The sequence below is a fragment of the Schistocerca gregaria genome, chromosome 5, assembly GCF_023897955.1.
Source record: "Schistocerca gregaria isolate iqSchGreg1 chromosome 5, iqSchGreg1.2, whole genome shotgun sequence".
Lineage (NCBI taxonomy): Eukaryota > Metazoa > Arthropoda > Insecta > Orthoptera > Acrididae > Schistocerca > Schistocerca gregaria.
Genome location: NC_064924.1, coordinates 669031277 through 669044497, shown reverse-complemented (window position 1 = coordinate 669044497; position 13221 = coordinate 669031277). Strand labels below are relative to the sequence as shown.

The following is a 13221-nucleotide window of genomic DNA, read 5'->3' as shown; positions in this document are numbered from 1 at the left end:
AAAGGTGACCACGACTCAGGATATGGCCAAGATGCCCAGCCTTATTCCAAAGTAACTGGTATCCCGACTGTCAGGACCACTTGGCCACTCATACGTTGCCCATGGTTCATGAACTATGACCTAACAGGAACCCACACCATGAACCACAAACATCTGATCAGTGAATAAAAATGAAGTACAGTTCCAAGGCAGTTACTACATTTAGGACATGGAAAAAGTGGTGAATACAAAGTTCTTCCACAATCAGAATGATGGCGTGGTTAGAAATGACAAGCTTTGAGATTCCTAACTACAATTAAGTTTGCCAGCTCACTGCTTGAGGCTGCACTATGCATCTGTGGCACAATTCTGTTTTGTATTTTTAATGTGTAGGCCATTTTCAGGATGGGAAGTGTTGTGGATTGTAGATAAACGAACAGTGTGTCAGTTAATTAGATGATTAGTAATCAGTTAATTAAAAGTCTAAATAAGTGAATACAGTTCAATGTTAAGGACTCGTTAGTGAGGTTAATGATGCATCATCATCATCATCCATTTGATATCCACTACTCCTCGTCTACTAAACTTAGTCATGTGTTACGGTCATTGGTAATAGACATTCATGTTGCTTCTGCATGTGTTATGACACCATACAAATACCTCCCATTAGATTGTGATCTCAGTATTTTCTTACCTTTTGGAAACCAACAAAGAACTTCCATATACTATCCATTTTCTGGGCTGTATTCCATGCCCTTTTCTGTTTCATTTTCATTACATTCTTAGTTGGATCTGTCACCCTAGCTGGTTCTTACGTGGTTCTTAATATGTCCCAGTAGCATAGTTGGTTTTCATACTTTAAGAAACGAAAACATACAGTATGATGACAGAAAAGGTTAATGGTATGTAATCATTGCCAGAGTGCCAACAATTCTGATTTTCTTACTATCTTGATGAAGTCATGTTATGTTCAATAATTTTGTTTATAATTTGTTAATTGTCCATTGTACTTTTATCAACTTCTGAAGACGACTTGTTTCTTTGCATGGGTAAAATCTGATCCTTATTTAGAGTTGCTAATAAATTTAACAAAGATCTTGTGGATAATGGACAGAAGGTTGGTGGCCTAAAGGTTTTGCCTCTCTTCTTGTGAAGAAGAATTTCATGAATATCCCAGTTTTAGGAGCTTGTATTCATTTTGCAAACAGATAAACATTTGGGAAAAATCTATTATTATTACTTCTTTCTTATCTCAGACGTTATGTCTGGTCAAAAGTAGAAAGTGACGCGGACCTTGATCAAGCGTGACTTCCTTTTAACTGTATGGTATATGTTATATTGCATTTAGGAACTTTCGGGTAATTGAACATGTATCAATAATTACATATTTCTGTAGTTGTATATACAAGTTTGGATGTAGCTGTATTGCATTGATGTACTGATGGATATTGTGCGGTATGACTCCTGTAGTTGATAGTATAATTGGTATAATGTCAACTTTATCCTGATGCCACATATCCTTGACTTCCTCAGCCAGTTGGATGTATTTTTCAATTTTTTCTCCTGTTTTCTTTTGTATATTTGTTGTATTGGGTATGGATATTTTGATTAGTTGTGTTAATTTCTTCTTTTTATTGGTGAGTATGATGTCAGGTTTGTTATGTGGTGTTGTTTTGGTTCTGTTCCAGTATAATTTGTATTCATCATTCTCCAGTACATTTTGTGGTGCATACTTGTATGTGGGAACGTGTTGTTTTATTAGTTTATGTTGTATGGCAAGTTGTTGATGTATTATTTTTGCTACATTGTCATGTCTTCTGGGGTATTCTGTATTTGCTAGTATTGTACATCCGCTTGTGATGTGATCTACTGTTTCTATTTGTTGTTTGCAAAGTCTGCATTTATCTGTTGTGGTATTGGGATCTTTAATAATATGCTTGCTGTAATATCTGGTGTTTATTGTTTGATCCTGTATTGCAATCATGAATCCTTCCGTCTCACTGTATATATTGCCCTTTCTTAGCCATGTGTTGAATGCGTCTTGATCGATGTGTGGCTGTGTTAGATGATACGGGTGCTTGCCATGTAGTGTTTTCTTTTTCCAATTTACTTTCTTCGTATCTGTTGATGTTATGTGATCTAAAGGGTTGTAGAAGTGGTTATGAAATTGCAGTGGTGTAGCCGATGTATTTATATGAGTGATTGCTTTGTGTATTTCGCTAGTTTCTGCTCGTTCTAGAAAGAATTTTCTTAAATTGTCTACCTGTCCATAATGTAGGTTTTTTATGTCGATAAATCCCCTTCCTCCTTCCTTTCTGCTTAATGTGAATCTTTCTGTTGCTGAATGTATGTGATGTATTCTATATTTGTGGTATTGTGATCGTGTAAGTGTATTGAGTGCTTCTAGGTCTGTGTTACTCCATTTCACTACTCCAAATGAGTAGGCCAATATTGGTATAGCATAAGTATTTATAGGTTTTGTTTTGTTTCTTGCTGTCAATTCTGTTTTCAGTATTTTTGTTAGTCTTTGTCTATATTTTTCTTTTAGTTCTTCTTTAATATTTGTATTATCTATTCCTATTTTTTGTCTGTATCCTAGATATTTATAGGCATCTGTTTTTCCCATCGCTTCTATGCAGTCGCTGTGGTTATCCAGTATGTAATCTTCTTGTTTATTGTGTTTTCCCTTGACTATGCTATTTTTCTTACATTTGTCGGTTCCAAAACCCATATTTATATCATTGCTGAATGCTTCTGTTATCTTTAGCAATTGGTTGAGTTGTTGATTTGTTGCTGCCAGTAGTTTTAGATCATCCATGTATAGCAAATGTGTGATTTTGTGTGGATATGTTCCAGTAATATTGTATCCATAATTTGTATTATTTAGCATGTTGGATAGTGGGTTCAGAGCAAGGCAGAACCAGAAAGGACTTAATGAGTCTCCTTGGTATATTCCACGCTTTATCTGTATTGGCTGTGATGTGATATTATTTGAATTTGTTTGGATATTAAGTGTAGTTTTCCAATTTTTCATTACTATGTTTAGGAGCTGTATCAATTTAGGATCTACTTTGTATATTTCCAATATTTGTAGTAACCATGAGTGGGGTACACTATCAAAAGCTTTTCGGTAATCAATGTATGCGTAGTGTCGCGACCTTTATTTAGTTTTAGCTTGATATGTTTCCTCGGCATCTATTATCAGTTGCTCTTTACATCCTCGTGCTCCTTTGCAAACAGCCTTTATGTTCTTCATTTATATTTTTTTTTCTGTGTTGTATGTGTCATTAATTTCTGTGTAATGACTGAAGTTAATATTTTGTATATTGTTGGTAGGCATGTTATGGGGCGGTATTTAGCTGGGTTTGCTGTGTCTGCTTGATCTTTAGGTTTCGTATAAGTTATTCCATGTGTAAGTGTATCAGGGAATGTGTATGGGTCTGCAATGTAACTGTTAAATAATTTAAAAACAAAAGATTCCAAGACTTACCAAGCGGGAAAGCGCCGGTAGACAGGCACAATAAAATAACACACAAACACACACACAAAATTTCTAGCTTTCGCAACCAACGGTTGCTTCTTCAGGAAAGAGGGAAGGAGAGGGAAAGACGAAAGGATGTGGGTTTTAAGGGAGAGGGTAAGGAGTCATTCCAATCCCGGGAGCGGAAAGACTTACCTTAGGGGGAAAAAAGGATAGGTATATACTAGCGCGCGTGCACGGCATGTGTCTGTACATGTATGGATGTATGGATGGATGGATGGATGGATGGATGTGTGTGTGTGTGTGTGTGTGTGTGTGTGTGTGTGTGTGTGTGTGTGTGTGTGTGTGTGTGTGTGCACGCGCGCGCGCAAAGGTAAATCTTTCCGCTCCCGGGATTGGAATGGCTCCTTACTCTCTCCCTTAAAACCCACATCCTTTTGTCTTTCCCTCTCCTTCCCTCTTTCCTGAAGAAGCAACCTTTGGTTGCGAAAGCTAGAAATTTTGTGTGTGTGTTTGTGTGTTATTTTATTGTGCCTGTCTACCGGCGCTTTCCCGCTTGGTAAGTCCTGGAATCTTTGTTTTTAATATATTTTTCCCATGTATAAGTTTCTTTCTATTTTATCTACGTCATTAATGTTAAATAATTTAGTTATATGTGAATGAGTTGAGGTGAACTTCTTTAGCCAGAAATTTGCTAGTTCATCTTTTCCAAGGGCTTTCCAATTGTGAGTAGAATTAATTGCTTTGGTGACTTCATGTTGCAAAGTTATCACTTCAGGCATTTGTGGTAGTATCTTGTATGTGTCTGTTTCTGCTTCTATCCACCGTGCATGCCTGTTATGTTGTACCGGGTTTGACCATATGTTGCTCCATAAGTGTTCCAAGTCTGTTATGTTTGGTGGATTGTCTATTTTAATGTGTGTGTTATCTATTGTCTGGTAAAATTTCTTTTGGTTTGTGTTGAATGTTTGGTTTTGTTTTCTTCTATTTTCACTTTTTTTTGTATCTTCTAAGTTGTTTTGCCGATGCTTGTAATAATTTCTGCTTCTTTTCATCAGATTGCTCTATCGCTTCTTGTTGTGAGATTTTTTTTTCCCCCCTGACATTTGAAGTCTTATAAATTGTGTTAGCTGTCCAATGTCTTTTCTCAGTTTTTCTATTCTGATCTGTAGCCTGTGTTGCCATGCTGGTTTTGTGGGTTTCTTCTGTGTGTTGGTTGGTTCTGATCTCTGCCTAGTGTGTATATTTAGTGTAGTGAGTGCTCCTATATAAACCAGTAGTTGTAACTCTTCCATAGTTGTGTTTTCATTTATTTTGTTGTGTATGATTGTGTTGATAGTTTTTATTGTTGTTTCGACTTGTGGGTTATTTGGCAGTCTATGCAAGAATGGTCTAATGTTTGTATTTGTGTCTTTGTATTCTATATATGTCAGCTGAAATTTTTCTTCTATATCTAACATGTGTGTCACTTCGTGTTCTATTTGTATTTGTTCTGGTGGCAGTCTTAAGATTTCATTTTCCTCTGATTGTTTAATTGATGTGTGTTGTTCTTTGTTTGTTTGCTCTGGGATGTGTGAGTCCATTACTGTATTTTCTTCTTCTTCTTCTGATTGCTCATTATTTTGTTCCAGTATTTGTTGTACTTGTTGTTTGATGTTTTCTAACTCTGCCTGGGGTATCCTGTTATTTTTGATTATTACACAGATATGATCAGAAATGTACGATGAAATAAAAGAAATTATTCAGATAGTGAAGGGAGACGAAAATTTAATAGTAATGGGTGACTGGAATTCGAGTGTAGGAAAAGGGAGAGAAGGAAACATAGTAGGTGAATATGGATTGGGGCTAAGAAATGAAAGAGGAAGCCGCCTAGTAGAATTTTGCACAGAGCACAACTTAATCATAGCTAACACTTGGTTTAAGAATCATGAAAGAAGGTTGTATACGTGGAAGAACCCTGGAGATACTAAAAGGTATCAGATAGATTATATAATGGTAAGACAAAGATTTAGGAACCAGGTTTTAAGTTGTAAGACATTTCCAGGGGCAGATGTGGACTCTGACCACAATCTATTGGTTATGACCTGTAGATTAAAACTGAAGAAACTGCAAAAATGTGGGAAATTAAGGAGATGGGACCTGGATAAACTGAAAGAACCAGAGGTTGTACAGAGTTTCAGGGAGAGCATAAGGGAACAATTGACAGGAATAGGGGAAAGAAATACAGTAGAAGAAGAATGGGTAGCTCTGAGGGATGTAGTAGTGAAGGCAGCAGAGGATAAAGTAGGTACAAAGACGAGGGCTGCTAGAAATCCTTGGGTAACAGAAGAAATATTGAGTTTAATTGATAAAAGGAGAAAATATAAAAATGCAATAAATGAAGCAGGCAAAAAGGAATACAAACGTCTCAAAAATGAGATCGACAGGAAGTGCAAAATGGCTAAACAGGGATGGCTAGAGGACAAATGTAAGGATGTAGAAGCTTATCTCACTAGGGGTAAAATAGATACTGCCTACAGGAAAATTAAAGAGACCTTTGGAGAGAAGAGAACCAAGTGTATGAATATCAAGAGCTCATATGGCAGCCCAGTTCTAAGCAAAGAAGGGAAGGCAGAAAGGTGGAAGGAGCATATAGAAGGTTTATACAAGGGCGATGTACTTGAGGACAATATTATGGAAATGGAAGAGGATGTAGATGAAGACGAAATGGGAGATACGATACTGCGTGAAGAGTTTGACAGAGCACTGAAAGACCTGAGTCGAAACAAGGCCCCCGGAGTAGACAACATTCCATTAGAACTACTGACGGCCTTGGGACAACCAGTCCTGAGAAAACTCTACCAGCTGGTGAGCAAGATGTATGAGACAGGCGAAATACCCTCAGACTTCAAGAAGAATATAATAATTCCAATCCCAAAGAAAGCAGGTGCTGACAGATGTGAAAATTACCGAACTATCAGTTTAATAAGCCACGGCTGCAAAATACTAACGCGAATTCTTTACAGACAAATGGAAAAACTGGTTGATGCAGACCTCGGGGAGGATCAGTTTGGATTCCGTCGAAATGTTGGAACACGTGAGGCAATACTGACCTTACGACTTATCTTAGAAGAATGATTAAGAAAAGGCAAACCTACATTTCTAGCATTTGTAGACTTAGAGAAAGCTTTTGACAATGTTGACTGGAATACTCTTTTTCAAATTCTAAAGGTGGCAGGGGTAAAATACAGGGAGTGAAAGGCTATTTATAATTTGTACAGAAACCAGATGGCAGTCATAAGAGTCGAGGGGCATGAAAGGGAAGCAGTGGTTGGGAAAGGAGTGAGACAGGGTTGTAGCCTCTCCCCGATGTTATTCAATCTGTATATTGAGCAAGCAATAAAGGAAACAAAAGAAAAATTTGGAGTAGGTATTAAAATTCAGGGAGACGAAGTAAAAACTTTGAGGTTCGCCGATGACATTGTAATTCTGTCAGAGACGGCAAAGGACTTGGAAGAGCAGTTGTACGGAATGGACAGTGTCTTGAAAGGAGGATATAAGATGAACATCAACAAAAGCAAAACGAGGATAATGGAATGTAGTCAAATTAAATCGGGTGATGCCGAGGGAATTAGATTAGGAAATGAGACACTTAAAGTAGTAAAGGGGTTTTGCTATTTAGGAAGTAAAATAACTGATGATGGTCGAAGTAGAGAGGATATAAAATGTAGACTGGCAATGGCAAGGAAAGCGTTTGTGAAGAAGAGAAATTTGTTAACATCGAATATAGATTTATGTATCAGGAAGTCGTTTCTGAAAGTATTTGTTTGGAGTGTAGCCATGTATGGAAGTGAAACATGGGCGATAACTAGTTTGGACAAGAAGAGAATAGAAGCTTTCGAAATGTGGTGCCTCAGAAGAATACTGAAGATAAGGTGGATAGGTCACGTAACTAATGAGGAGGTATTGAATAGGATTGGGGAGAAGAGAAGTTTGTGGCACAACTTGACTAGAAGAAGGGATCGGTTGGTAGGACATGTTTTGAGGCATCAAGGGATCACAAATTTAGCATTGGAGGGCAGCGTGGAGGGTAAAAATCGTAGAGGGAGACCGAGAGATGAGTACACTAAGCAGATTCAGAAGGATGTAGGTTGCAGTAGGTACTGGGAGATGAAGCAGCTTGCACAGGATAGAGTAGCATGGAGAGCTGCATCAAACCAGTCTCAGGACTGAAGACAACAACAACAACAACATGATCAGCTAGTCGTTGTTCTGTTAAAAATTCTAATTCTGGGTATCTGGTAGTAAATGTTGTGTATACTTGTGATCTGTATCCAGTTGTGTTGGTTCCTAGATTTGTTGCTTGGTAATAACAGAACGTGAGGTGTCGATTAACTTCATCTGACCATCTCATCCTCTGTCTTTGTTTTCCTTCTAGGGTGGTTGCAGGAAGCATATCCTGCAAAACACCTCTCTTTGGTTTTAAATCATTTTCCAGTTGGCTGGCAGTGTCATTATCATTGTGGGCGGGCATAGGGTTCAAGTGTCATCCCCGACCATGACGGCGCTTGTCCGAGGCTTCTTTAGTTGTGTCCTGAACCAACTAATCACACTAAAAGGGGGGTTAGCCCTATTAGTGGTTTGTTCTTTTTGTCGCCTTTTAAGACTGGCAGAACATACCGGAGGCCTATTCTTTTCCCGGGCCTTATTATTATTATTATTATTATTATTATTATTATTATTATTTTGGTAGTGTATTTTGTTCTGCTTTATCTCGATCTTATTGAAACACTAACACATTATATGATGTTATATCTTAAATTTTATTTTGATTAGTGACTTTAGTATTTCTAATTCATATCTTGCACTATGCAATATTTTAAAAAATTCTCCAGATGTTAGTGCAAGTTCTATCTCTGTAATTAATGTGGTGTCTGCAACTTTTTCCAAGTCTTTATAGACATGAGATCTTCTGAATCTCGTCAAGACCAGTTCGTGTGTCGATCATATGCCAAGAAAGCTCTCAAATCTCCATCCTGTAAAGTGTATTGTATACTGCAATCATTAGTAAGAGTCATCTAATATAAGAATTTATGTATTAACTAAATCTGTATTGATAATTTCTCTTCTTTTTCATTTCTGCAAAGGTATCAAATTCACTTCCATGGTCACAGTCTTCTGAAATGAGAGATAGTTTCAATGACGACGATGTTTCACCACCACCTAAAAGGAATCGCTTCTCGCCATCTCCTGCATCTTCTGCGGCACATAACAATGGCGGTGAACAGATGATGAGAGAATCCCTCTTGGGCCAAGCATTGGAAAGTGGAGCCCAGCTGCCTCCCTCGGCTGGCTCTTCTCATCAGGTAGAGTATAATTCTCCAGTTCTACCTCCTTTCTCTCTCTTTCACTGTGGCCTAAAGAAATGTTTCTTTCCAGAACAAGGGTACATCTGAATCTTCTCTGCAAGCGCAGTCAACTGGTGAGGATAGTAATTCGAGTGATACCGCAATGTCTGACAGAGGAGGACATATGACTGATATTGTTCCCAAGACTGAACCAAGTGAATTTGGTTCAGCTGATGATAATCAACAACTTCATCATCATGGCAATGGCAATGGGATTGGTCTGGACACACAGAGGACTCCCCCATTTCCAGCTGCACTTCTTGGTTTACAAGGTAAATTACTGACTCGCTGCTTCATTAATATAAAAGAAGTTGTTCTCCAATACTAGAAAGATAACTGGAAATTTTGCTGGCTGTCACTAGATAGGACGTGGGGAGCATTGTATATGCTGCTATCCAATTGCAGCAGAACTCGAGAAACTCACTTACTGACACATTCATCTGCTGTATGGTGCATACTGCCATCTCTCTCCTCTGTAGGAGAAAGTAAACTACAAACGCAGGGTGACTGTGTATTTCATTTAAACCATAAAATTTTTTTTTAGGAAATTGTGCATTGGGGGGAAAAAATATCCAGTCATTTGTTAGTCATAAAATGGTCATAAACACATATCTCAGGAGCTACTCAAGGTACAGAACTCTGAATTAAACTGTAAAACACTTATATTTAATAATTTTTAACAAAGCTTGTTGAATGGGATGAACGATCTATTGAGCACGGAGTATGCATTGAAAGTAAATCGCAGGAAGACAAAAGTATTGAATGGTGACAGAAATGAAGTTAGTCTCAGACTTGACATCAAAATTGGAGACCACATAATAAACAAATTGAAGGAATTTTGCTGACTAGGGAGTAAAATAACACACGAAGGACGAGGCAGGAAGTTCATAAGAGGCAGAGCAACACAGGCAAAGAGAGGTATTCTATAGCAAAAGAAGTCTACCAGTTTCAGACAAAGGGTTTATTTCTAATGATAAATTTCTAAGTACATAAATTTGAAGCACAACATTCTGTGAAATTGAATACGGATGGTGGGAAAACTAGATAAAGCAAATAAAAGTGTTTGAGATTTGTTTTTAAAAAATGTGCTGAAAATAAAGTAGACCTATAAGAAAGTAGGTTGTCTTCAGAATCATTAAATCAGAATATATCAGAAACACTAATTAGAGGAAAAGTTAAGGTGATACAGCATGTTTTAAAATATGGTTCTAGTGGGAGGTATAGAGGACAAAAATAACAGCTGAAGAAAGAGATTAGAATATATGCAACAAATGAATGACTGGAGGGGGAAGAAGCAAACTTACTGGGAAGTTACAGTTTTCTATTCAGAAGTGCATGTGTTAATTGAAGATGTGTCCATGGCTGTTAGCAGGATGTAACTTTGTTTATCTAGTAGACATTTGTAACTTTGTGCCAGTGTAACCATAAATCATCGGAGCAGCACAAATAGTAGGTAGATAAATGTTAAGTGAAAATTTTGAAGGTAGGTGTGTGTGTGTAACTTTGTGCCAGTGTAACCATAAATCATCGGAGCAGCACAAATAGTAGGTAGATAAGTGTTAAGTGAAAATTTTGAAGGTAGGTGTGTGTGTGTGTGTGTGTGTGTGTGTGTGTGTGTGTGTGTGAGAGAGAGAGAGAGAGAGAGGGGGGGGGGGGGTTCTATAAGTGGTCCCTACCACTTTTGTATTTTCTTTTGACTTTCCCAGCCTGAGTAACCAAGTCACACTGGGCCATTACCATGGATAATGGAGGGAGGGCTGCGAAATCATTGTTCATTTGTCCATTAATTGCTCTAAGGATCCCCATTCGTTGAGAGGTCACACAACATAAGAAAGAAGATGAGGCTTTCTTCAAGCTATGCAGTTTCCACAGAGCTGTTGTATCCCCATTCATTCTCTCTTCAAGAGATGTAATTTGAATCCACGTGTGTTCAGTTACAGATTTCCAACAGAACTGCCCTCTCAAGTCCTTATCTTGTTACCGAGGTTGTTAGTATTGTATCTTGTACGTCAATCAATTTCATTATGGATGTTTGTGTTTCAAGAACAGTATGAAATACACCAGACTCCTAAATATAGTTTGGAGTGTAGCCACAAAGTGTGAGTTACTCATACATCTTCAGCTAGCTGTTTGCATATCATACTCTTGATTATAGCTGAAATCTTTGTTCTCACTTCCTTCAAAATCATAATTAATTTCTCCTTCAGAATAAGGATGATGCTTCACTTTATGTCTGCTGTTGCAACCATTGAAAAGTATGGTATCTTAATTGTAATGTACATATGGATTGATAATAAGTGTTTTTACTGCTGATTTCATTCCAAAACATGCTAGATCTTCATGCCACAAACTAATGAATATGCCCATTCTTCATTGCATGATACATTGCCGAATCAGAGTGTATGCGCCCCTGGACAACCAAGAAATCTGGGGAAAATATGGGAATTTTTTCATCCAAAAAAACCTGAGAATGTTTTAGAATTTTGGGAATTTTTCATAGTTCTACATTTCAGTTACATTTTAGACTGGCAACGATTGATACTCTAACAAAAAAAAAAAAAATAATAATAATAATAATAATAATAATAGCCTGCTCATATAGGGATCATGAGGACAAGATTAGAATAATATGTAGATGCACAGAGGCATTCAAGCAATCATTCTTCCCGCACTTCATATGTGAATGGAATAGGAAGAACCCCAAATAACTGGTACAGTGGGATGTACCCTCTGCCATACCATTTACCTCAGGATGTTTTGCAGAGTATAGATGTAGATGCAGAATAATACTGCAGCAAAAACACGTAAAACGCAGTTCAAACACAAACGTCTAGTGAAAGCAAATTGTGTCTAAGGCTTTAGGATGAAACGTGTGCAATACTTAGTAACAACAAACTGTTTTTGATGAGTGTGACATCGCAACTGTTTACAGTTCTTCCAGGTTGTGGAAAATATTGTGAATGGTGGTTTGAAAAGTGATGCTTCAAAGTAAATTTCCTTTTGCACAAGATGAGTTACATTACATGCTAGAATATGCAATGAATTTTTTAAATCACACAGCATTTGACTGAATAAACTTAACACTACGAGCACCACCCAATAAGAAAATTTCGGACCCAAAAGAGCAGCCATGTTCCCCATTACTGAAAATTTTACTGGCACATTTTTGTTTGCTTTATCTTAAAGGTTAACACACACTAGAAAAGACCAATATGATACGTGAATGTGTGCTTTTCATGTAGCTGTGCTGCATGTATATTAATTTAAACCATTAACTTCTCCTCTTCGTGTGTTCCTGCTACTTAAAAGTGATATTGCTACTGGCTGAGAGCATCAGTGTCTTATGCTCTGAATATCTGCTGTCATTGTCTGGTGAGATCATGTGACTTGAGCTATGATTGGCTAACAAAAGCACCTTACAATCTCAATTTCAGTGCTTTGGAAGCTACCATGTGGCATTTGGTGGCATTCATATTTACACCGATAAGCCGAAACATTGTGACCACTGCTCATCCCACTGTTGGATTGTGCCTGGTGCGTTACGGTCACCTGACACGGTCACAAAAATATGTAACCAGAGCAGACACAGGTGGGGGAAGATATGGGCCACAAATGGGGAAAATCTATTGAGATAACTGAGTTTGACAAAAGGCAGATTATTATTGTTGTTGTTCTTACACAGAGCCTGTGAATAAGTATATCTAAAATGGTGAAGTTGGTTGATTGCTCAAATGCTACTGTCATGAGTACCTACGGAAAGAGGTAGGAGGACCATTAGGTGCTAAATGGTTGGACTTCCACGAGTCTTCAGAGAATGTGGGCTTCGGAGGCTTGTCTGCTCTGTAAAGTAGGGTAAATGGTCATCTGTGACAACTCTTCTGAAGGAGCATGATGTTGGTGTGTGGACAAGTGTTCCAGACATTGTTGAACATAGAGCTCCACAGCAGACCACCTCTATGTTTTCACATGTTGACCCAATGAAATTGCCATTTATAACTGCAGTGGGCATGGGACCATTGGGATTCCACCACCAATCAAGGGAAATGTGTCGTATCTTTCGATGAATGACATTTTGCTACAGTACGTCACTGATCATCTCCACAAGTGCAGTCATTGAGGTGAATGGTGGCTCAAAATTAGCAGCACGCCACGGACTCAGGCAAGTTGGAGCAGTATTATGCTATGGGAAATGTTCTTCTGTGCTTGCATGTGACTTGTGGTAGTAATCGAAGATACGTAGACAGCTGCGAACCACCTACATACCTCCACACATGATGTCTCCCCTGACAGCGATGTCATCTTTCAGCAGTATAATAGTCCGTGTCTCAGAGCCAGGTCCATGCTACAGTGATTTGAGGGATGTTGTAGTGAATT

The 13221-nt window shown here is 38.0% G+C and overlaps 1 protein-coding gene across 11 annotated transcripts in view; it reads left to right on the top strand.

The window, feature by feature from the left end:
- The window catches only part of LOC126272093 (protein abrupt-like), a 546798-nt gene that overhangs the window by 475158 nt on the left and 58419 nt on the right, over positions 1–13221 (top strand). For all 11 annotated transcript variants that reach the window (XR_007549176.1, XR_007549175.1, XR_007549174.1 and 8 more), the window contains 2 exons: positions 8587–8805; positions 8879–9119. Coding sequence is in view for 6 of the 11 variants with exons in the window: in XM_049974673.1 (XP_049830630.1) it covers positions 8587–8805; positions 8879–9119 (460 nt within the window). In the remaining 5 variants the exon portion in view is untranslated. The remainder of the gene's footprint in view (positions 1–8586; positions 8806–8878; positions 9120–13221) is intronic.